This window comes from Megalops cyprinoides, chromosome 15 (genome assembly GCF_013368585.1).
Source record: "Megalops cyprinoides isolate fMegCyp1 chromosome 15, fMegCyp1.pri, whole genome shotgun sequence".
Taxonomy (NCBI): domain Eukaryota; kingdom Metazoa; phylum Chordata; class Actinopteri; order Elopiformes; family Megalopidae; genus Megalops; species Megalops cyprinoides.
Window position 1 is genome coordinate 27,809,941 of NC_050597.1, and position 25,942 is coordinate 27,835,882.

The 25,942-nt window shown below is 41.2% G+C and overlaps 3 protein-coding genes across 4 annotated transcripts; 1 reads left to right on the top strand and 2 right to left on the bottom strand.

Moving 5' to 3' along the window:
- Window positions 1-505: 505 nt before the first annotated feature.
- Window positions 506-14,881, bottom strand: LOC118790499 (neuronal vesicle trafficking-associated protein 1-like). Its single transcript, XM_036547435.1, has 5 exons — window positions 14,640-14,881; window positions 5,925-6,056; window positions 4,940-5,059; window positions 4,718-4,831; window positions 506-979 (listed from the first exon to the last, which is right to left on the bottom strand). Exons 2-5 carry the CDS (start codon window positions 6,051-6,053, stop codon window positions 773-775), a joined length of 570 nt encoding a protein of 189 aa, XP_036403328.1. The 5' UTR covers window positions 6,054-6,056; window positions 14,640-14,881; the 3' UTR covers window positions 506-772.
- An 821-nt stretch (window positions 14,882-15,702) lies between these two features.
- Window positions 15,703-20,539, top strand: si:ch211-217g15.3 (uncharacterized protein LOC368914 homolog). The gene is made up of 5 exons (XM_036547434.1): window positions 15,703-15,735; window positions 16,314-16,394; window positions 17,697-17,760; window positions 19,499-19,536; window positions 20,022-20,539. Exons 2-5 carry the CDS (start codon window positions 16,387-16,389, stop codon window positions 20,521-20,523), a joined length of 612 nt encoding a protein of 203 aa, XP_036403327.1. The 5' UTR covers window positions 15,703-15,735; window positions 16,314-16,386; the 3' UTR covers window positions 20,524-20,539.
- Window positions 20,540-20,573: 34 nt separating this feature from the next.
- On the bottom strand, window positions 20,574-25,554 carry fuom (fucose mutarotase). Of its 2 annotated transcripts, none has more exons than XM_036547437.1 (6): window positions 25,450-25,554; window positions 24,820-24,888; window positions 24,521-24,591; window positions 23,509-23,565; window positions 21,718-21,791; window positions 20,574-21,326 (listed from the first exon to the last, which is right to left on the bottom strand). In XM_036547437.1, exons 1-6 carry the CDS (start codon window positions 25,532-25,534, stop codon window positions 21,260-21,262), a joined length of 423 nt encoding a protein of 140 aa, XP_036403330.1. In that variant the 5' UTR covers window positions 25,535-25,554; the 3' UTR covers window positions 20,574-21,259. The 2 variants fall into 2 exon arrangements, with proteins under 2 accessions (XP_036403330.1, XP_036403329.1); XM_036547436.1 differs by lacking the exon at window positions 23,509-23,565 and adding an exon at window positions 23,361-23,459 and having other exon boundaries at window positions 20,581-21,326.
- Window positions 25,555-25,942: the final 388 nt, after the last annotated feature.

The following is a 25,942-nucleotide window of genomic DNA, read 5'->3' on the forward strand; positions in this document are numbered from 1 at the left end:
TGTGAGGTCTGTGTTTTAAATGTTATTGTTCATTGCACTCAACCCAACCTAAAAGTTTATTCTCAGTAATTTAAATCGCTCTAACTAAATTTAGCTCCGTTTTGTAATGCAAGAAAGCTATAATGTGAAACATTTAAGAGAAAGCTTTGGGATTACTTGCCACTTAATTGTTCAAATTGCCATCCTTGTTAATTAAACAACCTCATCCTGTAGTTTTTGCAATAGCGCACAAACTACAGACAATCTGCGCTGTTTCGCGAGCATAATCATTTACTCTATTTACGCATTGGTGTCAATTATTCTGTGAATTATTTCTTTTATTGTTAATCAAGGAGGATAAAGGGGAACAGGTTGAAAGTAATGATAGATTTAAAGGTAATGTTTCCCCAGCCTCCCCTGTTTCCAGCTCACCAGCCGCCACTGACACACACACATACAGTACATGCAAACACACACATGCGTACACATACAAACATACCCACACACAGGCAGAAACAACCTAGTACAAATACACACATGTACACATGGCGCGCGCACACACACACACACACACACATACACACACAATCATCCTTGTCTGGGGAAAAACAGCCTCTGAAATAGGTACATTCCTAAACAACTAAGATCTTGTTTCATTTGTTTGTTTGCTTTGCCTCAAGAGTGTGACACCCCAGTGGTTTGACATATATCTCCACCCCCCCACCAACCCAAAAAAAAAGACACATTTCTTAAACAATAGTGGATGTCCGGGTAGCCTCGCTCGTGCGACGCTCTACTGACGGGACCGTCCAGACTCCTCTGTGGCCTTCTCTGCATCCTTCAGCGCATTGATTACAGGTAACCATGATGATGGCAGCAGCTCCGGGATGGTCCTCTTGGCCTGGTTGAGGTGGCTGACAGCCGTGTAGAGGCTGCCGCGGGGGGCTGGCTCCTGCTGGGAGAAGTACATCTCCAGGGCAGCCGGGGTGCAGTGCTTGTGCTGTGGATTGGAGCGGAATGACATCACAGTAACAGCACAGTGGGAATCTGAGCATTGTGCCCCTTCAACTTACATGCTATATACATAAAACACTGAACACACATCCAGACGCACGGATGTCACTTTTTCAGGAGAATCATCTCGCATTTTGCTCATGGTTCATTCCATCTTGCCCTTGAGCTACCGAACACAGAGGGGTGAATTTTGCGCACTGTATCGATCAAGGAGAGATGGAAAAGTTCTCAATTTGTTCACCTGTTAGGGGGCGCTTAAGATGGGGTTGAAGAGTGGTGGTCAAAGCATTCCCACAGGGAAAATTCACAGAATTCCTGATCTCCAGTCAGAGTTTTCACAGTGAGGACATAATGTGGTTTCTATGAAAGGCCAGTGGTGGCGTTCCTTTTTTCGGTCTTGCCGGGTATTGCAGGATATGCTAATGGACACTGTGGCTCCAACATCAAAGGGCGGCGGAGGCAGCCCCGCAGGGCGTTAATTGCAGTTTAGTCACAGCCAGTCTAATTAAAGCCACCCCGAAATCTCTCGGGTTGGTGCTGATCCGTTCCACAGGAGAAAACCTTCAGCCTCACGACTCTTTACCCAGGGGCCTCGGCTGTGGCCCCCTTTGCGTTCCCCCAGCTCAGGTGTCGTGCAGAGATAATGAGACGAGATCAAAAGACACCAGGCACCCCCGCGGAGAGGAGCCATTTCCCCTGTCGTAACTCGCTGATATAAATAAATCATTTGCGCCAAAAATGGCAACAGTAACAACAACATCAAAAACAACAACAACAAATACCTGCTGACTGCTGGCGACGTGAGTGATTTGTTAGGCTGGGTACACTATGGAGTTAATGGAACTGTAGGTCTGTGGACCATCGTTATGTGCCACTGAATGAAATGCAATAAAAAGGAGAGAGACAATGGTAGCATGCAATGCCAAGGGGTACGTTTCTGTTCATGGTTTCAATAAAAACTTGCCATTGGACGGTTAAAAATATATAACAATACCCTCCACCCACTTGCTATGCTCTGAGAAACTGATGCTTCCAACCTTCAATTCACGATGTTGATTAACTTAAATTCTTGCAGTCAGAATGAAATAGTTTAAGCTTCAGATATACTGCACTGTACATGTTTATATTTTATATCAGAAATCATGCTGCAATAAAATATGGAACAGGAACATGCTGCTCAGCTACACAATATCAGATTTTTAATATGAAATATTTTCAAGTGGTTTGAAGCTAGTAGCAGAATTCTAAATATGCAGAATATAGTGCATCAGCTTTCTGCAAGCACAGGGATCATTTTCAGTTCTCATGCCAAACAGTAGTTTCCCCTGCTGAGCCAACAAAAAAAGTGAAAAATATGAAATCCAATTGTTTGAAACAGAAGTATGAAATCCAATTTTAAAACAGGTTCATGCCACACCACAAGCGACAGCAGTAGGTTACTCTCTGAAGTCACGGCGGCAGTGGAAGCCTCTTGTTTTTACACAGTAGACCAGGTTTTGTACCTTTTCTCCATGTGATAACATCCAGATTTTAATAGTTCTGGCTTTCTGGCTGTCCCTGTAACATGTGTTTTGAAGTGATGTTTATGATCAGTTTAAAAGCACCAAACACATGACCACTCCACTGACCCAATGAGGTTTTCAAGTTCTTGAGCCATTGAAATCACATATAACAGCACCTTAAAATGAATATTATATAAAACTTCTATAGGAAAAGGTGTTGTGTCATACACTACAGCACACAATGTACCTGCAATTTTCCAACCTTAAAATTTGGACTTCAGCAATCTCCCTGTATTATAAAACAATTCAAACACTGTTCAGTTCAAAAGTCACAATTGCTACCATTGTAGTCTTTAAAATTCTTGTGTCATATCAAGTATGTATGATATCCTCATGTATGATATCTCACTTTAGAGAGATCACATACCTCTGTCACATATTATGGAAGCAGTACTGATTATGCCAAGCATGAAAAAATGCCTCTCCGCTCAAAGTCTTTCAGCTTCATTTTTCCTACAGCACCTGAACTTGCAATAAAGGAAGCCAATTACCATACCCACAATAACATTTCTTCTGAGCCTCGGCTGATTTGAGAGTCTTTGTGGGTGAATGCGCCCTTTAGTTAACATTTGTCATCTGACTTTCACACCAGTAATGAAAACGAGCAGAGAGACTGCGATAATGACGCACAGTACAGGAGCAGCTTCCAAGAGCAACAGCTCTTTTGTTACAACAGAAGAGGAGCCTTAATGTGAGGCAGGAAAAAGCTATCATGAAAAAAAAGACCTTCCTCAGACAGCCTACAAGATGTCCTTTCAGTTTACCACAGGGAAAATCCCTCCGGCCTTTACTGAACATCCAAAACATTGTAGTTTATAATATTCTGGACCTATTAGTACCTTTTTTAATGCGTCAAGTGCATGTGTTGCGTGGTGCTGGTCTTGGAAAGACTTTCTAAATCAATTGCTAGCTTTAACCATAAAGTACCATTAACAGTCTCTCAAATGGGCCATGTCCAGGGAGCAGTATTCCTGCTTGTTTCCCAATATTTTGAGTCAAAGAGGGACGGAATGACGAGCTGAATACTGAAGCAGAGCGGCAGGATCCGCGGGATATATGCATAAAGGCCTGCTAAACCAGACAGAAATGCCAGCACTAACGGTTAACCATGCATAAACGTGTAACAAACAAAATGCATTTAGTACAGCATCCTCGTTTTCCCATCACAAAACAGCCAGAGATCTATTATTCATACTGATGCTCTCTCAGCCCCTCCCAGTGAGCCAAACACAGCCAGGGAAAACCGCTACACCTAAGGATGCAAAACTGTCGTAATTTTTCCGCTAAAAGACAACATCGAGCAAATTAGGCTGCGGCCTGAAATTGGATGATTTTGTCTGTCGAGGCATTAACCAAATGGTCTTCAGGCCCACCATTTGATTATGGCAATCACAATTTGATTATGTGATTGAGGATGCAGTCACATAATGCAATTCTAACCTCTACTGATAAATGCTCCTTTGGCTTGATCACTGGGCCTATCGGCAAACATCAAGATCCCCATTTGTTGCTGAATAACTGGTTCATAATTAGTGGCATTTCCCCGTGATGAATATACTTAGGCACAGGCATCACACTGAGGAACCGAAGATTACAGGCACCCCTAAAGCTTTCAAGCCTGAGCTATAGTCAAGAGTAATGGCTGAGAAGTGTGTCAGGCATGAATGCTGATAAAAAATTACAAATCTTGTTTTGAGAATGAACGCAGAAACACATACAGACAATGGCATTTACCACACCAGGTGTGAGATGAATAAGTACCTGCTAAAAGTCTTTCACATCTGGAAAATGTGTTCTATGTACACAGTGGTCACAAGGAATAAATGTGTCAGATATGAAGAGTTGTGTCTTGTGACCATGCTGGTTGTGGCATGGAACTAAAAGGTATGACAGGAAAGTGTGGAGATCTACAAACCACTGAGCTGAATGTGACCCAAATGAATGAGTGCCATCAAAATGTGTTTTAGGTGTAAAAAATTGCATTTTGTGGCCATAATGGGTGAGGTGTATAATGTAGGGAAAATTAAAAAAATACACATCATGACACCATAAGCCAAAGATGATCCAGATGAAGTGAAAGGTTTGACCCCCGGTTCAACCTGCATGACGGCAGATTCCCAAGTTTGGGTGTATAAGGACAGGGCTGGAACTGATGAGCTCACCTTGAAAACAAAGCCTTCAGGGCAGCTGAGCTGGTCATACCACAGGGCTTTATACATGACCAAGAGAAGGAGGCAGGCCAGGAACGCCATAGTGATGAGGATTAGGCCTGTTAACTATGACAGACAACACACACACACACAAAACAAAACGTCAGTCTCTGAGGGGCATCAGCTGACCAACACCGCTGTCACAGCTGGGTTTTTTGTGAGTCCAGCACTTACCTTGACCTTCTCTGACACCTCGTCATAGAGGTTGATGTTCAGTTTCTTGATGCCAGGAACGTATAACTTTTTCTTCTTCTTCTGCTGGAGCTGGTACTCTGTTGTGGTCTTCACTATGACCTGAGGAGAGGTGTGATGTAAGCACAGGCCACTCATGCTCTCCAATGGAGGTACACAGATACACAGCCAATCCACACGTGCACACTGGCAGGGCAGTGCATCAACAGCCACACATGGAAAATGGTCCTGAACCTTTCTTTCAAGTATGTTCTCTGAATTAAAACAAACGCAAGGAAAGTGATGGTATGTACACATCAAATAAGGACATTAGTTCATTAGCTCATTACTTGACATAAAGAAATTAGCAAAGTAGCTAAATTAGCCAATGACACTCAGCAAGTCATAAATGCATGAAACACCTTACCAGGATTCATAGTGGAAGCAGAGACCCTTAGAGTATTCAAGACTAGGCTTGGCACAGTACTAGATACACTCTAGTGTATAGGCAGAATGAAAAGGCTAGCCAGTCTGAACAGCCTGTTCTTGATATTATGCTTCTGTTCTGATTATATATACTTGGTACTGTGCATCAAGACACACCTTTCCCATAGAACAAATGTAACACAGTGTTCAATTACCTGCTGTCTTATTCCTGAGAACTTTCTGTAAGCTCCTATTATGTTTATGTAACGTACATACATATACGTATGTGAGTGGGTGTGTGTAAAAATAGATAAATATAAGCATTGATCTTAAGAAAAATAGCCCTTATTGTCCTTTGACAGCATTAGGTGGTGAGATATGAAAGCGAATAGCCTGTACACAGACAACCACAGACACATACTACAAAAGCATGCTGCTTCAAGTCACACGTTTCATATGTTTATTCTATACAATCTGCTGCTGCATGTACCTTTCTCAGACCAAGGGCATCGACGTGAAAAACAAGAAAGCTGTCTCTCCTGTCCTTCAGTTTCTCCCTTACCTTGTCGGGAAAAGGTGGCTGGAGCTGACTCACATCCAGTGGTGTTAGAAGTGGGATGTTGTCAAAGCCATCCTCCAGCAACTGGTCTCTCTCAGGCTTCCCTGCCAGATTGGTCCCCAGCTTCACCATGATCTATGGAGAAACAGCACAGAAAATTACACAGTCTTGCTCTGCTGTACCACCCAGCGAGGTCTTGACAACATTAAAAAAAGAGCCTGCAATTTTCCTAGGCTGCCAGTGATAATTTCAAAAAAAGATTGCAGGGGAAAGGGAGAGACCGTAGAAGGTGGAGGATAGAAGGTGAGGATATCATTTGACAGGCCCTAATGGTGCACCGAAGGGCACGCATTGTCCTTTTCTGTCAAATCTTTAACACATTATTTCACTAGAGTGTGACACATCTCAAGTATTCTGGGAAAAGTCATGACGTATTTAACAAGCCGGGGAATGTGTTTAGATGCACTGTACCAACCACAACAACAACTTGGTAGTTGTTAAAAGTTTTGTTAGGGACCTCAGAGTGGCCCTGCTGGTTACAGTGCTTGGTCTGAATGCAGGCTAAGCCCACTGTGATTAGGTGACATTGATCGGCTATCCACAGCAGTGGCACCCAGGATAGGGTGGGGTACATTGGCAGGTGTCCCCTTGTCCCACTGCTCATTACAACCCCTATTGGCTCACTAGGCACCTGTGTGTAAATAAGAGAATGTCAATGGATATGTGTCTATCCTCCCTTCAGTGTCCATTCTGCTGTGGTGCACTCTGGGACTTGTAGTGCAAAACATTGGAGGATTTCATTCACCAGGACTCCTGCACAAGGATGGGCAGAAGTGATGGTGCACCACCTCTAAATGTGCGACTGCGCATTCCAAAGTTAAAGGTGAAAAAAGAGGGGACAAAGCACTTAAAAACAGCTTGCTACTTTATGTCAAATAGAACACATTTCCTAGGCTCTAACTAAACCAACCTACTAACTGAAGCAGCCTGACATGCTTTTGACTGGCAATCAGAAAGCCACCTGCCAAGACTAACTATAGCATATCAATAACATATTACATACATCTATGAAATACAGATCCGTGTTCCACTGATGATCTATCATAAACACATAAACATTCTCTGAACTGTGTACAGTGAAGAGGGATTAGCTAAGACAGCAATGTCAAATATTTTATTCAGTGATCTGACATAGTCATTACTTGGTAAACAAATATCATACAAACGTGAGGTGGATTTCAAGGATGTAGGGAAGCAAAATAAAACCATGTAGACTGTTTTGGTTCTTAATTGCTTTCTTTGTTGCAAAGGAACATCTGATTCAAATGACTGAAATGAAGCAGGACTGACATCTTAGGGTGGGAGGACGAGATTTCAATGGAAAAGGAAAGACACAAAGAAGATCTTGGACGTGCACAAAGTATATTACACAGACATATTACTCTTACACAGACATACACAAGACACAGAGACATACAAAGAGACCCATTGTTTCTCTCAAGCTCTCTCTTTCCTACTTTCTCTTTCTGTCATCCAGGAGGTCAGTTGGTACCAATTTCTGTATTTTTGGAGACTGGAGGATAGAGTCAACTGCTGTGCATGTAATGACTCCCTTTTCATTTTGGAGCTCCGCTGTAATGTCACACAGACATTTGACATGGCATACGCTTTTGTGTCCTGCCAGCCCGTCAAAGGACCAATTTCAGGGAGTGGGTGCTATTTTGCTCCTGCCCTACATCAAAATGCTGTCTATTTTCAGGCTACATATGGTGTACTAAGGCACACTTGATACCAAGGATGAAAAAAGTTCTCTTCCATGTGATTAGATACGGAAAAAAACTATTCACACAGTGCAGCACAATTCAATTATGTCTGCAATCACTACAAATGCACAGGACAAGAAAAGACCAAATGGAACATGCATGTTTCACAAGACACTCTAGACAAGCATTCGGTATATATCACAAACACTTTCCCTGGCAACCGGACAACGTGAAAGAAGATAGTGTATTTTATAAATAATTAATCTGAAGCTGAGCAATGAAGGATATGTGCAGCTTCGCACTGTGCCACCTGCTCTCCGCCTCAGCCAGACTTTCTGTTCCTCTCGCTCTGAAAACCGAGGCAAGAGACTTCTTAGTCCTGATGAGAAATACTGTTTTACAGGAGAGGAAATACATCCTGGTTTTCATCAACAACACAGACAACCTTTTTTTATCACTTACGTAATAGCATGAAACATAACCGCAATGAAAGATATACAATCCAACCATCTCTGATATTCTGAATAAACACTATACATAGACTGGCTATCAGTTGAGATGAGACTGCAGTTAAACAAATTTACAGCAGAAAGTATTTTAAATTCAACAGTACATCCTATATTGTGCTATATGTGTGTATTAGCTGCCTGTGAAAGTCACATTTATAGGGTAAGTATCAGATGTTGAAAGCAGTGTAGGACCTTTAAGAAAACATAGCAGTAAGACCATAAGAACATTGCAGCTTTCTGTTCTGAAAATCTGATTATGAAGTTATGAGAGCACTTGGAATTCTGACACAGCAGGACTTCCTGAATTCTTTTACATGTAATCAGCTTCCTCTGGATCTCAGTAATAATACAGTCCATTGGCACAGAGCCATTTATCTCCTGGACTCTTAAGAATTTTTCCATGAGAGAGCGGGGTCATGGGCTTTCTGTTTTTGCTTTCACATTGGAATCCCTTCAAAATTGCATTCAGAAATATATGAATCTAGATAGATTCAATTTCAAACTGAAGTTAAAAGACGTATGTCAAGAGGTCTGATTACTGAACTGACTTCAAAGGACAAACGAAAATGTTTTAGTTTTTTTTGGTTTACAGAAAGAGGGGAGATTATGATAAAAATCAGACACACAAACTTCAGAAGAAACAACCTACAACAGGTTTTACTAATGTCTATTGGTTAATTAATATAAATGTGCAATTAAAAGGACAGGAACGGTGCACACTGCAATATGTCAATATTGTGAAGGTTTTTCTGTAGGTTTTATAGCTCCACCATTTCTGTAAAGAATATTCCTGCACACTTAACAACAAAAACATTATGAGCGATTTTTCATGATGGTGAGGCATGGTCTAAATCCAGACTCTGTAGGTTTAATATGATCCGTTCAACTTTCTAACACCCACCAGAAGTCCATTCCAAGCTCCATTTGAGCAAATATCAAACAGGCAACTCAGATGCAACAGTCTTGTTTTATTCGTGTGGCTTTGCAGAGAGAGGAGTACTTGCTGGAGGCAAACTTCCATATCATAAAAAAACATGTACCAAAACATCATGTTTTCTTTAAAATGAAAAGCAACAAAAGCACTCAGATCACAATCTGAGAATAGTACCATTTTACATCTTCCCCAAATGGCCACGGTAGCCTTTGAAGGCTCAAAGCCCGACAGGCTGCAATGTGCTGGCAAAGATGCAATCTTCTGAGAACTCCAATCAAAGTACTATATCCTGGACAGCTATAGATGGTTCCTGATTGGGCCTCGCATGATATGCTCTGGAGGGACTTCAGGCCACAGAGTGCATCAAAAACAAACGTGGATAGGGAAATAGGTTGGACAGAGAAATAGGTTGGTGTTGGATTTGAAACTACAAGAGAAACGTAAGGTAATAAATCCTATAATCGCACCATGTATGCATGTGCCAGTAAACAAATTTCCACATTTGTGGACAATAAAGTCATGTTATTAAATGGAAGCCACGACGTACAACAAGTGTGAAGTCTGAAATTCCCTTTTATAGAACTTGGCTATCTCTACCATGCGACAGCCCTCTAGAGCAAATTTACCTTTTAATTTTAAAAGGCCAACCATGTATTTTATAATATTATACAACACAACTATTAATACTACTTATTTATTATATCTTGTCTTTATGTATATGTAAGAACATAAGATTTAATGATTAAAAACAGGTCACTCAGTCCATCCCGACATTTTATTTTGCCACTGGTTTCCCACGGGTGTCAAGCCTATGTTTTTGCCTGTACTACAAATCCTAGTAGGCCAGTCCATGACTTAACAACTCTCTGTGAAAAAAATCCTGTGTTAGTGTGAAACCCTAGTGTTAGTGTAAAATGCAGCTTTAACTCATTTCCACCTACACCCACTTGTTCTGCTGACAGAGCTAATAAGGAGAAGCTTGATAAGAGGTGACATTTCTGATGTACATGCTTTCCTTTGTCCTGTGTCACATTCTTCTAGTTAACAGAGGGACCGGCTTAAATATACATAAATCCAAATACAATAGATTTAGAAAAAAAATACAGCACAACAAACCATGTCATATGCAGACAACAACTGACACATCTCTGAATCTTTTAAAATTGCTTTGCACAGCACACTTTGATGGTTTGTTTGGATCATCTGTCGTGGAGAGGAAGTAGCAGTTGTCGCTGCTAATTGCTGCCTTTGTCAAATATCGTCCATAAGGGCTTTAGAAAGGCTAGACCCATGGGAATAATTGCAGATGCAGATTGCAGATTGCAGATGCTTTCACAGAGCGGGCTCCGGTTGCTTGACTGATTGAAATTTCTTTTTTGTTCTTGTTGTAGTTTTGTGTTTCTCCTGGTGCCACCTACAATACAGCAGGTGTTCACTGTGGTGCGAATAAAATGGAAAGGAAATGTTTCAGTTTTGAGAACCTTGCCTGATGTGATCCCTGTGAGGGCTTCTCAGACCCCGTCATGATGTCAGAGGAGAAACCTCTGCCTTTAACCTTGCCCCACTTTTTGAAGTTTGCAACTAGTACACATCTAGAAGCCTGTAGAATAGCAGGCTCGGTTAATGTGTCTCTGTGCCTCATTGAAATTCATCAGAAAAAGAAGAGGTCACTTTCCATGTTGTTATGTAACCGGAGAGAATGCATAAAAAAATCAAAGTGTAAAAATTAGCTTCTGATGCACAGCATGATTACAAAAGCTTTACATAAGGTGGATGGTAGGAAAAAGGCCTTTCAGTGAAAGCCCTGAGAGAAAAAAAGAAATGATTGGAGTTCTCAGTCTTCTGTTGTTTTTGCTTTCACAGCAGTCCTTTCAAAGCTCAGAGAAGTATTATTACTGCCCTGTCAGGAGAGATAAGATCCCACCCAGTGGCCACAGAACAGCAAAACCTTTAATTTCATTGATGCAAGGTGCGTTAACTTCCACATGTACTTTAAATTGCATTGCTGCATTTCAACAGCACATCATTTAACCAGCAAACCACACCTGTCAATCAACCAATTAGCAGATGCTAAAAACTCCAAAAAAAAAACAAAAAATACACACCATTGTATTCTACTGATCCCAGCTTACATCTGAATTTACAGCATTGTGAAATTACATCTCCTTTGTTATCACTCCTTTCCAATTATTTGCTTACATGTATTTCCTAGACATTGATTCAATATCTGCCAAAAGTGACCCTCTATGACCAAAGCTCATAAAAGCTGCAAGTCCTCAAGAGCTGTTTCCTCTCAATAGAAGGCATCTACAAAGACCTTCACACCGTTACTCCTGTTTCTAACAGAGAGCTGGTAAAGGAGGGGGTTAGAAAAATGCTTATGCCAGAAGCACTTTGGTAACGCCCCTTCATACCCCATAAGTGCTAAAAAATCCAACCGTTTACAATAAACTCCATTTAACCATTTTATCAGAAAATCAAATTCAAGCCCAGAAGCGAGAGGGCATGCTATCTGACTCTATTAGGCCTCTATACTTCTTAGGAGGCTACATAAGCTTTTGAGAATTGCTATATTTATACCTGTTTCCTGCGAACAAACACAGCGCACTCTGCCACCATTTCAAGGAAATGTGTCATATTTTTCCAAAAATCTGAAACTGGTAAACAGCCATTTCGTCTATGGCGATACAGCAAAATATCTTGCACAGCCTTCCAGTCTATGAATGGGCACGCATAACATTTGATGAGACAGACACCGCTTGCTGTCGTCTGTGTGCACATGTATGATGACTTCTTCCACAAACTACAGCAATCAATTAATTTCTCAGAAAAGCAACGCTGTTGTGGGATGCTGCATGCACCCTTTACAAAGGAAATAAAATTGTTCTGTATTTATTGATCAGTGCACATAGCTAGGGAAAGGTGATTCAATCTGTTGGAAAGGTCCACAGAAATCAATAAGTAATTTAAGTTTTAGTCTTCCACAGCAGTGCAATGCTCCTGGTGGTTCAAAGCAGACAAATGCAAAAAGAGTTTCACTCAACACCTGGGTCAAGAAGGCATAAAATGTTAAATGTCATCCTAGCATGCTTTGCCATTTGTTCTTGACCAGATTAAGAGATTACTTGGTCAGTAATTTGGTAATAATAACCTTCTGCCATTTTATGTTGCTGGATTGGTTGCGACAGCTCTGGCCTGATGCAGCAGCCCCATGGCCTCTCCTGCAGAGGAAGCTTGGCGCTCCATTTTATAATGAGAGATAAATAGCTCTTTTAAATGTTTAAGTATCTGCAGCAGATTTTACCATGGTGTTTGCGATGATATCAAAGCCCTTAATAGCACCTCAAGGGAGTAAGCATGGTTTATGCTTGAAGGTGCTTTTTTATTGTCAGCCTGAAACAGGTTGTTAAGTCCTCTTAGCACATCACACCCAGCACTGCAGAGGGTCCGTGTCTAATAGCCTATCAGATGCAGTGCTGCGCAGGGGCAAGGGAGCAACACTCCAAAGCCCATTGGCTCCCTCACACAAGAGCAAATTCTATTGGACGGGGCGGCCTGGGGCACCCCAGGTGGACCGTGACTCACGATCCAAGCTGGCCTCAGTTCAGCCTTCCCAGTCTCTTTACTCGAGCCGTGTCGTGTCATTGGCTCCACCTGAATAAAGAGCCAATCTGTTAGGCATGGAGATCAGAGGGTGCTCGTCTGCCTCTGATTCCCCCCCCCCCCCACCCCCCCAGCTTCGCTTGCAGGGCTGGTGGGCGTGAGGTGTGGGCACAATTAGTCACTCCAAATCGGCAGCGCCAAACGCACAGAGGGCGGCTGTCTGTGACTGTTCCGCAGACACTCGGAGGGGGAGGACGCCGGGCCGTTCCTCCTCGAGAAGGTCACCGAGAAGCATCACCTCCACAAAATCCGCCTGCGTTTCCACAGCGACCGCTCTGAAGAATCACCTCTGCACCTCACCTCAACTGATCTTCTCAGTGACGTGCAGAAAATTACTGATTGGCGATCGGCGAGGCAGAACAACCTTTCACACATGCAGGCCCAGTAGCTTGGCACATCTCCTCAGCAAAACTACACTTTTCCCCCTTTGGTTGGTGGTGCCTTTGTGTTCGAGCAACACCTTGATCCCACACATGGAGTGCTTCAAACACTCGGTGCGCTATCCCTGCACATTATTTTCAGTTTGGCCTGAGATGGCTTACTGTACGCTTTCTCTTCCTTTCCATCTCCTCTCAAGCAAATCAAGGAGATTAACTGTCTGTCATTTATAAATTTGTGGTGGATTACGTTTTAATGCCCAGTTCCTTACAGGCCTTTAAGTAGGACATTAAGTTTTAATGTCAAAAGTCCTCTGTGTGAAATATTTCAACTGAAATTATTTACTCGATGAACGTTTCCTAATTTGTTGAAAATAAAATAAATACAGCATGTTTGAAATGCCACACTTAGTTTTAAAAGATAAATAACTAATAATTTGTGCCACACCACTTCAGCACTATGGTATATTTAGGGTAGCAACCAGTCATTTGGCTCATAGTTAATGAGATCAATCCAATCTTTCATAAGGAAGAAAATGTTTTAATGTCCAGATCTCTAAGGCCTCTCTATATTTCAAGTTGAGTAATTTATTGAATTAATATTTTCCCATTTCTTAAACAATAAACGCTGGCTTTTAAACGTATCAAGTTTGAAAAGACAGGCTAATATATTACCTCACAACGCTTCAACACTATAGTACATTTAGGGCGCCTACTGGTCATTTGACTCATGGCTAATTAAATAAGATCACCCTCTTTAGAACGGCGCACTGCTGCTCAAATTTGGTCGAATTCGTCGCCGAAACGCGGGCAGAGAGCAGCTACGGCACTGCCTGCTGCAGTAGCGGGTGCAGAGCACCACTGCTTCTAGCAGCATCTCCGGCAAATCACCAGAACACGTTATGGACACAAACAGTGTGGACCAAGCATATTCAATGACAGGTTTAGTCATAGATCCCCGAACACACAGTTATTAGCGTTAAACTTTGTAGCCCCAAACCTATTAGCCGGTATCACCTCATTGAGGTCCGCAAGGGCGGAGGCTATTGCTAAATGGATTATTTTATATCAATTTCGATTAAATGTTCACGCTTGGATGCAGGCTCCGAGTCATTTTTACGACCGAATTCTGAATGCATGAGCAGACTAGGCACCATTTTTGAGATGTCTGTTTCCTTAAAATTAGCCTTTGTTCTATTCGAACAAGAAGCGCGTTTTTTTCGTATTATGATGCATTTTAAAATGAATGGGTGAGGAAGGTTTTTTGTCCCCTAATTTTCTTTGCCTTTATTCAATCTTGAACCAAACCGGCTTATTATTCTGCTCTCATCGATATTTGTGCGCGCAATAAACTGTTAAGAGTAAAAACGATGAATGCAATGTAATGTTAATATCGCCTCAATAACATCAGGCCTAATTGTACACATTTTAAATATCTGTGCTTCAAAGCTATCAAATCAAGCATGACTTACTGTATTCGCGGGTGATAATGGCAACAGGGATGCGCCTCCTGATGCTTTGCACGAGCGAGAAGGCAGGCTAGTGGAGGCTGGTTACCGTGGTGATGAGTTCTTCAGTATGGTTTGCACCAGCACACGGCTACTCGCCGCATCGCTCAGGAAGTTGTCAACAGTCTTCGTGAATGGCGCAACACCGCGCTTTTAAAGTGACAAACAGCGTGAGGTAGGCTACTGTTATTTCCACGGAGTGCCTTGCTGTGGATTTGTAAAATACCCGTTTAGTGGTGCACATCTTGTTATACGAGAGCTGTATCAAACGCCCAGCTGGAGAGTACAATAACAGCTTGGTATTTAGCAAATATATTTTAACAAGGTCATCCAAAAATGCAACATGCAAGTTCCGCTACTGCTGTAAGAGATCACTGCAAGTGTTTATGGTGTAGTTTCAACTACGATTTAAACTCAAAATGCTTTGTATCACGAGTCTCTGGTTTCAACCAAAGGGCCCGTGGAGGTGGTTAGTTGTAAATGAATAACTGCTGGCTTATGTGTTATTGAGGTGTTCAGCACAAAGTACAATAGCTGACTGCGAGAGTAGATTTGAAGAGCTGCAGCTGCAGTGGAACAAGACAATGAAGTGCAGTGCCAGCAATTTATGCTGCACAGCTCGTCAAGCACACATTTATATCACAGTAAGACTTTTGTTTGCATCAGCGTATTTATTAGGCTATATATGAAAAGTCTGATATGTTAAGTTTATCTCGTGGTCCAGCTGTGTTACAATAGGACAACAAACAACTAACAGTAAAAACGTGTACATGCTTCTGTGTCTTGCTCGTCAAATGACAATTATGACATTTGGGATATCTGAAGATACATTTCTTATTCTTCTTAATATGATGGACATTTGGGCATAATGGAATTTTTATGCAACCCTGTCCATCCCAGGGGTATTTTTATATTATTTGTGAATGTGACTGTTAATGGGGAAAAAATGAAGCCCAGGAAACAAAATCCCGTCACTCTTCTTCCAGGGTGAAAGGTAACACAACCTGCTGCTTCCTCCACAAAGGGGGAAGGAATGAAATGTGACACCCTCCTCTCAGAGGTAAAAGAAGGATAATTAACGGTAACATCTCTGAAAGGGGTAAGGGCCATCTGGGGCTTTCTTAAAAACAGTAGCAGTTTACCACACTGTTAACATTTAACACATATATTTAATTGTAGCATGAGGTTCATTTCTGAATGTAGTATTTGATGATGATCTGGGGAATGCCATTCACTGGATTTACCACAGGCACATTAAGCTAATGGTCCATGTTTTAAGCTGCCTTCAAACTGGTTTCCCTGGGTTTACATTTGCTTGTAGACTCATACTAGGTGGCATTTTATTAAAGCAATAATGAAACAGTAATTGAATACTAAATAAAAAGCTCACACAATAAAAAGTACACACAATAAAACAAATCTCACATGTCACGGTCATTTACTGAGCAGTTGACTGTAGGCCCAAACCATACTGTAGTACTGAAAGAGTGAAATGCATAGACAGAAACAATTGGCTTAATGGTTGATGTAGCAGTTTATGCAACAAAGCATATGATGCAGTATGTTATACTTATAATTGAGGTACAAAGATCTGTAACAATCTGTTTATCATGTGACCTTTACTCCACTTTATTGCAGTGCAGTTGAGTTGTATTTTACCGTTGTGTTGACTTCCTTCATCTTCATACTCACGGGAGTTAAGGGGGACACCATGTTCAGGTAAGAACCACAGGATTATAAGAATAGTTATGTAGGCATATAGAGTTATCCCTCACTGCACGCATATGTGTTGTTATTTTTCGTAGGAGTGGAATGTTACAATATTATTTTAATAAAATAATGTTACTAATTATTTTATACTATAGGGTGAAAACTAGAGGCACTCAGATCAAAAGAATTGTAGTAGCTAGTAATTTTTAATAAAGATGAAGCTGATGATTCAAACCTTTCAGCATACTGCCTTCATCAGTGAAATGATTTAATTCTGGCTGCAATGTGTATACCTAACTCTAGAGCTTTTCTAGATGTTTACAAGTTGTTTACAGAGGAAATACCAATCAGAGTCTGTTTTCAGTAAGGCTGTTGATTAGCTGTATTAATGTAGCTACACAGATAATTGTCAGACATGTATTGATAGTTTTACACATTTACAAAAAATGGCAGCTGATTAATATCAACAATTCATAACTTGTCATGGTGAATGTTCCCATGACCAAATCTAAGATATCCCATTATTGAAACTATTTACTATATGTAATAAAAAATTTGGTTCAATATCTGACATTGAGCTGAAAATCAACTCAATTGCCATAATTTCAGCTAAAACCTAATGTACTACAATCATAAAACTACTGTAATTACAGTTGTTTTCAAACCTTTAACACACATCGCATCTTGGCTTTGTTCTTTACAAAGTGTTCCCCAGAAATAGTGCATCTGAGATTGGCACATTTTTTTTGCTTGGCCCTGCTCACCACCTGAAACAATCAATTTTGCTTTTAAAAAACAACAAAAAGTGTGACATTAAATCAGTAACGCCCAACGGTTATATAAGGCTGTAAACATAACATGATGGTTGCGATGGCTGCAATGAATGTGCATGCACAGCTCACCATAGCCCCAGCCTCGTCATCATCTTTTCATTTACTTTTATTATACTTTTAGCTTAATTTAAATTTACTGCATGCTGTTGAATTAAACCACTGGCCCTCCAGCTAAGGATTAACTGCAAACCTGGGACTCTTTGTATTTTTTTGTGTCTGTAAGTTTATTTTAATGTAGTCGTAAAATTTTGCACACAAGAAAAATCACCAACTATACATCCGTCCATCCAGTCTTATTCAATTATTTTTGCTGCCATTCTTATGTTAAATCTCCCTGGATGGATACGACTAATCCTCTAGGACAAAAAAAGGTTCTCATCTTGAATTGATGATGAGCTTCTGGTAGAGAAGGTAAACACCAGGTTTGTGCTTGCATACAGATTTTGGGATATCATTTACATTGTTTTTTTTTTCCCAGGATTCCTCTTCTGATCAGCGTTTCATTAATCCTTCATGGCATCACAGCCACACCTTACTCTAGGGTATGTATTCAGCCAATCAAACTGCAGGTACTTCCTCTGCATACTGTATGTGTGGTATGTGCAGGTTAGTATTTTCTGCCTGCATTGCTGTTATATGGGTATGTAAATAAATTTGACAACCAGCATCTCCAGTCTTTAATCAGCACAGAGAGTAGAAATCTTTACTGTATAATTGAATTTATTTGGACTAAACACAGAAAGATGCCTTTAATAACATTATAAGGTTCTTATTGCTTTTGGTAATGCATGGCCTCTATGAACAAGCTGGCAGTGCAAATAAGGAGCTTAATTTCACTGTATCAGCACTGGCCAATGCACCACATGTCAAATGAGGAGATGGAGCAAACTATCATAAAAGCAAATGATTCAGGGCGGCAGTGTACCAAAGTGGTTAAGGAGCAGGACTTGTAACCGAAAGGTTGCTGGTTCAATCCCTGCTGGGACACTGCTGCTGTACCCTTGGGCAAGGCACTTAACCCACAACTGCCTCAGTAAATATCCAGCTGTATAAATGGATAACATTGTAAAGAACTGTAACCTATGTAAGTCGCTTTGGATAAAAGCGTCTGCCAAATGAATAAATGTAAATGTAAAACAGCACATCAATGCTAAACCATCCTTGAGCCAAGCACTGCTGAAAACAGCTGTGCCCTGCTCTGTAGCCACACACCTGTATTTAGTGCCTGCTGATTATTGCAGGTGTGGCTTCTTACCCAATTGCTGGTTCACATACACAATCACAGAAAATGACAATTACATTCAGACATTAAACAATTAACCTGTTAAGAATGATGCTGATGAGGGTGCTATTTCACACTTTTAAACAGTCATTTTAAACAAGGATCCTTCATTAATGCAAACCTTTAATATGTAAAACAACTCACAACGACAATAGTTTTAGGGGGGGAGGTGAAGGCTTTTCCTTCACACTGACAAATACACATATTTTGATGAAGTGCCTTTACATTTGTCATTTGATAAGGGCAAATACACCCTCGCTGATGAAATTTTTTTCAGGTCATAATGCACAAGATTTTAAATACAGTCCAGTACTCCATTAACAGCTCGATGAAGCCCAATTTAGAGTTCAGATGGACCCAAAACCAAAAAGACTGGGATTTGGGACACGCTGTACAGAACACATTTCCAAAGTTTTTTATGGACAACTCTGAGTGATTGGCTCAAAACCCAGCAATCCCGAAAAGTTACACAGCTAAGAGCTGGTTTTTCCCAGAGAATTTTCGCTATCCGAAATGCTCAGAGTGAGTGTTTTGCATTTCTAAAATAGCTTGCCTTCACAGCAACAAACATGCCAGGTGATGTGTTAACAAGTGCGTGAGTGGATTTCACTGAGGAGGCAGACAACTGTCATCTTTAAGCAAATTTACTGAATAACCATTTACACACTGTCTTCACAGCTCTTCATAGGAATTTCTGCAAATTTAATAAAACAGCAATTCTTAGCAATAATAAAACATTGCTGTTGTAGCATAGTAGCACCACAGAAAGACAGGTTATTTTTTAATTTAATAATCACTGTAAATATGTCCTATATGATTTACATTGAGAAGGGATATCATCACAGTATATTAAATTCATGTAGCATACACTCTTATCAAGAGTGTCCTCTAGGACAGAAGTGTATCCATTCAAGTTGAATGGCCAGCAGATTGTATTGTAATGCGTTAGGTTTGCATTCTGTTTTGCAAAGTTGGTTGATGCTGTGCTGTTTCTGTAGGACAAAGCAGGAGACAGCCAATACCAAGAAACCATCAAGTGAGTCATTTTTGTTGGTTTACAAACACATCTGTCATTGCCTGTAAGGAATACATAACCATGTCCAATTTACATAAAAACTCAAAAAAGCCAACGTGTATTCCCCTCACGGCATTAAGTGGCCAGTCCCTTTAGCATCTTAAAATAAGCTGCACTACCACAGAGTTTTTCTGCCAAATGACTTTTGCATGGTTATGTTTTCTAGTACCAAGTAGCATATGAGCAGGAGAAACCAAATGAAGATAATCTACTATAGATGCATGGTCTTATCTGAAGCATTTTCTTAAAGAGCAGTGCAAAAATATATCAAATTCCAAGCCAAGCATGACTGGGAATTCATATAAAAGCCTTCATTTTACGGGCAGGAACAAATTAAAACCGCACTTAACCTAAACGTGTTGTTGGAAGCTGGAGGCATACGAGAGGTTCCAAATACTGGGCTGTGACAAATCTTTTATTTTAACCGCGGTGCTTTCCTGACGCAGGGCTGAGGAATTCAATGGAAAGATGGCTTTGGGAATGAAGGAGGTGGAGCCCCCAGAGGACATGGCGACAACCGATGACGACATCGACCCTGACATGGTGATCTGGAAAGCCATGCGAGCATCAAGGGGGCAGAAATACGCAGTGGCAGAAGAGGACAGGGACGAGCTCTACCACCCCTCCATGGTGCACATGGCCGAGGCCCACGAGCAGCTGGCCCCTGAGCCCGATGAGGAGGAGGGCGTCCTCGGAAACTCCCCGATGGCACGGCTGTACCAGCGAGCTGAGCCCGACATGGACGACGTGTTCCACGGGTTCCCCGGGGCCGGTGGCCTGGAAGACCCGCCCCATGTGCAGGAGCCAGAGGAGGACAAGGACGACCTGTACCACGGGTATATGCCTGAACACAACCTCCAGCAGCAGCCCCAGCCAAAACAGGAGCAATCTGTTCACAGGGTATACACCCAGCCTGAGGAGGACAGAGATCACCTGTACCACAACTAGCCAACAACAGCACATTTTTAAAATGGGACGCTAAAAGTATTAAACGAGGAATTGTCATTTGTGTTGATAAGAATAAAGAAATCGCACTATGACTGCTTGTAAACAATGGCAAAAAAGTATATTTAATTACAGGGACAATAAAAAGTTTGAGCCACATGTTATTTCCTTCAAGTCCAACAAAGTCACCATTTCAGACATACTGTAATACAGCTTCCATTTCTGCCACATATCTCTTCTAACTGTACTAATGTATGAAAAAGACACATTTTATCAACAGTGAAGAGTCATTATCATCATCATCAGCACCATTACTATGATTATTATGACCAAATAAAACATATTTGCTATAGGTTAGACAATTACAGTACATCATACAGCCACAGTATTGTCCCACATCAAAGCTTGTCCCATTTTGAAAAAAACAAGGGTTTTGCCTCAATGTAAGTGGAAAGTCCATGCTTATTAATATTATTATTAAAATAAAACATACATGATGTATGTAAACCAATTACAATTAATATTGTGCAGGTACAGAATTTCCCCACAAAAGCTTCTCCTGTTTTAACATGAAAAAACAAGGAACTGACAGCAAACTGAGTGAACAGCCAGTGCTTTATAGAAATCATTTAGAAATACTGTCCGACTCAGCAGAGAGGCGGTGCTGTGAACGCGACCCTTTAGACAGCAGCTGCAAGGCACAGTGTGTGCAGTGCAAACACATTCTCCAATTCGCAGGTCAGCACAGATCCTCAGGAGGAATCACCCCTTTCTTAATGATCAGGTTACCGTACAGAGATGCCTCCCTAGGACAGAAGAAGAGAGAAGCCAGACCTAAGACTCTAAGCATGAGCAAAAAGAAATGCATTGATACTGTGTCCTACTGAACAATGGAGGTAAGACTCTTTAACAATGAGCTAATAGCAATTTCAATCAAACATGCTCTTTCTGTACTGCAAAACCACACAGCTAACATTCTAACTGTGAGTGAATAGCAAATGTACTATTACTCTGTCCTATTAAACCACAGACATAAGACTCTATCTATGAGTGAAAGATAATTTAGATTTAGATAATTTACTGTAAATCTGCCCCATTCAACCACAGAGCTAAGTCAACTAAGACCATAACAGTGAGTGAAATACAAACGTACAGTTTCTCTGCCCTATTAAACAACATGATATAGTAATGCCTTACCCTGTGGCAACCACAGCAAAAGATTTCTTGGCTCGTTCATAAAATGCAAACCTCTCCACCCTTTCTAAAGGCTTCTAAAAATATGAGAGATGAAACACATACAGAGAGTAAGCAAACAACAAAAACCGGATGATTGCTACTGGACCTGAAACTACATTTCAAATAATATACATTATGTACATTAAGCTGGGAATTACATTCAAATGAATGGCCTTCTCATGAAGTGAATGTGTAGCTTCTGGTGTGCATTAAACAACTGACTGTGATACTATTACTGCTTAATTATACCTTCATTTCATGGACTGTTAATGTTAAAATCTTGGAACTGAAACAGCAAACATCAATCTCTAAAGCCCCTTTCAGACATGCACTGCAACCCCGAATTTATCTAGACATTACCCGGAGGAGCTATATGTGAGAACGCAAATGTCCGAATCAGTTGGACTGGACATTAAACGGACTATACCCTGCCAGCTCCCTAGTACAAAGTCTGTGTAATGTCCGACTGAGTCCATGTGTGAATAGAGCAGGTCATTGTCCAGAAAATTCACAGCGAGCGAGTGGGCGTGTTGATGACGTTTCTATCATGCGACTGGTGTGAAACCGGAAGAATGCAAACATCCGAGGGTGAAGAAGAAGGGTCATTTACACGAAGACGCCTGCTTGCCTGTATATTGCTTTCCACTCTTTTGTTGATATTGCGGATACGTCCAAATACATGTAGTATTGATATCAACGCAAAAACAGTCATCGTTATGGACGAGTTGGTAGCCTCGTCCACCATCTTCGATGTGCTGTAAACAAAACACTGATTTCCGCAGCATACTTTTTGCATCATGTCCTGCCTCCTGCATGCTGTACCCAGGCGCCACCTCTCACCTAATCAAACTGAGTATTTCCAGTAGGTGAGAACGCATCTGACAAGGACAATCTCCTGTTGTGTGCTACATGTGTGAAAGGGTAACTCCGGACAATGTCCGGACCCGATTCCCTGGACATTGTGTGGAGTTCATATGAGAAAACGGCTTAATAAACGGCCACCAGCAGATGAGAGGCAGTTGGAGTAAACAGGCAGCTGAAAGACATTCTTTGCTGTGATTTGTCAAACCAAGCCTTTCTTTAGTGTGACTGGTCAGTCTGAGTAGACATGCTTGGGCAAATAAGCTGTGGTGTAGCTGTCAGACATAACAGGCCTTGGGCATTTCAGTTAGTTCAACAGGGTGTCCAATTGCTTCAGTGTCAATGGGAAATGCATTTTTATGGCTTTAAGCGGAAATGAGAATAAGGAGATGCAGTAGGATGCAGTAAAATATGGACATTCAAAACACTAGACCAAATTATTTCACTTTCACAGGTTACTGCTACTCTGGCAACTTTTTTTTTTTTTAACTGTAATCAGCTGCACTTGCAGAATGGCTGTTTTAACTGTATCTGTCAAATGCCAATGGGAAAAAGGGGAGATTCATAATTACCAGCACAGGCTGAGTAAACACAGAACAGGCATTCTTGATTAATGAGTGTTATTCGTGTGTGCTGTACACTAGGGAGGGGATGGGTGCCTGAAAACCAGCTCCAGCTCCAGCGTCAGTACGCAGCGGCTGGTTCAGGCGAGCGGGCTAATTACAGTAACGACAGGAACTCACATCTGATCCGGCATTCTTCAGCAAGCACCTGTACTTCTCCCACACAGGCACGGACAGTCCCCTCTGCCTGTCACTCTCCACCAGCTCCATGACCGCTGCCTGTCACACACAGCAGCATACAGTTCAGCAACAGGCTAATGAACTATACCTGTAAAGCTGCACGCTGACACTCAGAGTTTTCCATGGGTGTGATACCAGAAACCAACTTGACCATGAGGGGGGAAAAAAAACAACAGTGAGGTTGCATAAACCACAAACAAGAGCAAACCTTTGAATAAACCTGCTGACTCATACATTTTCAACATATTAGTCTTCATTCCCAACACTGTCTTTTTGCAGAGAACAGAGAGTTGTCAAATACTATTAAGCATGGGCACATTTTAGGATTTTAAATGCTTGTGTTGCATCTCATGCTGAAAGTTGCATTTTGTCAAAACAATAAAACAAATAATTCATAGAATAATCGACACCAATCGCATAAATAGTGCGATTGGTGTCGATTAGTTTCGCGAGCATAATCAAATGATTATGCTCGCGAAACAGCGCAGATTGTCTGTAGTTCCTGTGCTGGCGAAAGCTGCAACGTGAGATCGTTTAATTAACATGGATGGCATTTATGGATATAAATTACGTTAAATGCTCATGACACATCACAGCTTTTGTGAGGTCTGTGTTCTAAATGTTATTGTTCATTGCACTCAACCGAACCTAAAAATTTATTCTCAGTAATTTTAATCGATTTAACTAAATTTAACTCCGTTTTGTAATTTGAATTTCGTAACACAAGAAAGCTATAACGTGAAACATTTAAGAGAAAGCTTTGCGATTACGTGCCACTTAATTATTCAAATGCCATCCTTGTTAATTAAACAATATCATGCTGCGCTTTCGCAATAGCACACACATTTCAGACAATCTGTGGTGTTTCGCCAGCATAATCATTTATTCTAATTACATGATTGGTGTCGATTATTCTGTGAATTGTTTGTTTTCTTGTTAATCAAGGAGGATAAAGGGAAACGGGTTGACAGTAATGATAGATTTAAAGGTAGTGTTTCCGCTTCCCCCGTTTCCAGCTCACCAGCCGCAACTGGTCAAAACAGGGGCTCCGTATGGCTTACTTGACAACATGAATTTAAATTTGAAGTTTAATGACCTACCGGAGAATCAACGAAGCTGTCAAGAGGAAACAGCTTTAATATGGCTTCCAAAAGTTCCGGAATGCCCACACCTAGAGAATAACGACCAAACTGTTACCACAAATGACTGCCACACTGATGGGTTTCAAAAACCAGCAGCTTGACTTTTGTGCCACAGAAGCACATTTGATTGCTTGAAACTGCTCTAATACGCAAGTGATTAAACACCCACTTAAAATGGAAGACCCATGTATCTTAGGCATCACATTTATTTAATGGTTTATTTAGTCACGGGAATTGGAAAATTGTACCAAGCTTACCATCAGCTCTAATTTCATTTGGACCACACCTGCACGTTGAAGAAGTCGGAAAGTTTGTATCGGCGAGAACTAGAGTAATTAAAAGAGAATATACCATTAAAGGTAATTAGGACACAGTGAAATCGTGTTGTTTTATATTTAAATTCTCAAAGATCAGGGTGAGCTGGCTAATATAATTTGTGCATTGATGCAAGATTGAATTGTGCGATTTGGCATACGTCTCCATGTTTACTCACTAGCTCATTCGCTGCCAACCAATCTCTAATCAATGTAAACGAGTTAAACCTGGTTCCGTTCATCTAAAACACTGGCTAGCCAACTAACAAGCTAATCTAAACGCGACAGCTGTACAGCTCCGATACTGATATTATTACTACTGCTACCCGCAAGCCAGCCACATCAGCTACAGTTCCGTGTCGCAACGCTTGTTTTGACTACTGTAACCATTTGACAGTGAAGACATTCCTCTGTTGAAGTCAACGACCCCAAGTTTAAGTCGCAGTCGTGGGTAACTCATCTTCGCTAGGTTAGCTCCGAGGTTACTGTGGCTCAACTATTTACGGTGTTTGATTCAGAGCTGTTCGTTTTGTTCGGTTTATCGGTGTTCAACAAAGTGTAGGCCATCCTTACCCAGCTCATCGCCATGACCCATTTTCGCCAATGTATACAATAACTCTGGAGAAAGTATGGAAGGTATTCCTTTTAATACAACCATCGTTCAATCACAGCAGAACATTCGGCATGAAGAAACAGGAAATCACGGGATCACACCGTGTTCATTGATTGGCCGGGAAATTGCGGAAGTGTAATGTGGTCAGAAAAAATGTTTAAAAGTAAACGGACATTATTTGTCCTCACAGAGGTATAGCTGTGTGAATCACTTTGTGAAACCAAGATGGACCACAAGAAAGCTCTTTGGTGAAATTAAAGGTAGATGAACACTACTGTTGTGATGTCAATATGCCATGCTTTTGTAATGTGCTATTTACCCTTTGTAGCAACGGAGGTAGCTGGCTAACGCCAAGTGCTCGCGAATCTGTCAGCTGTCAGCATCGCATAATACACGGAGCCCTCTAGTGACAGATTTAAGCGTTGCGTCACATGACTACCGTAATCACACTTT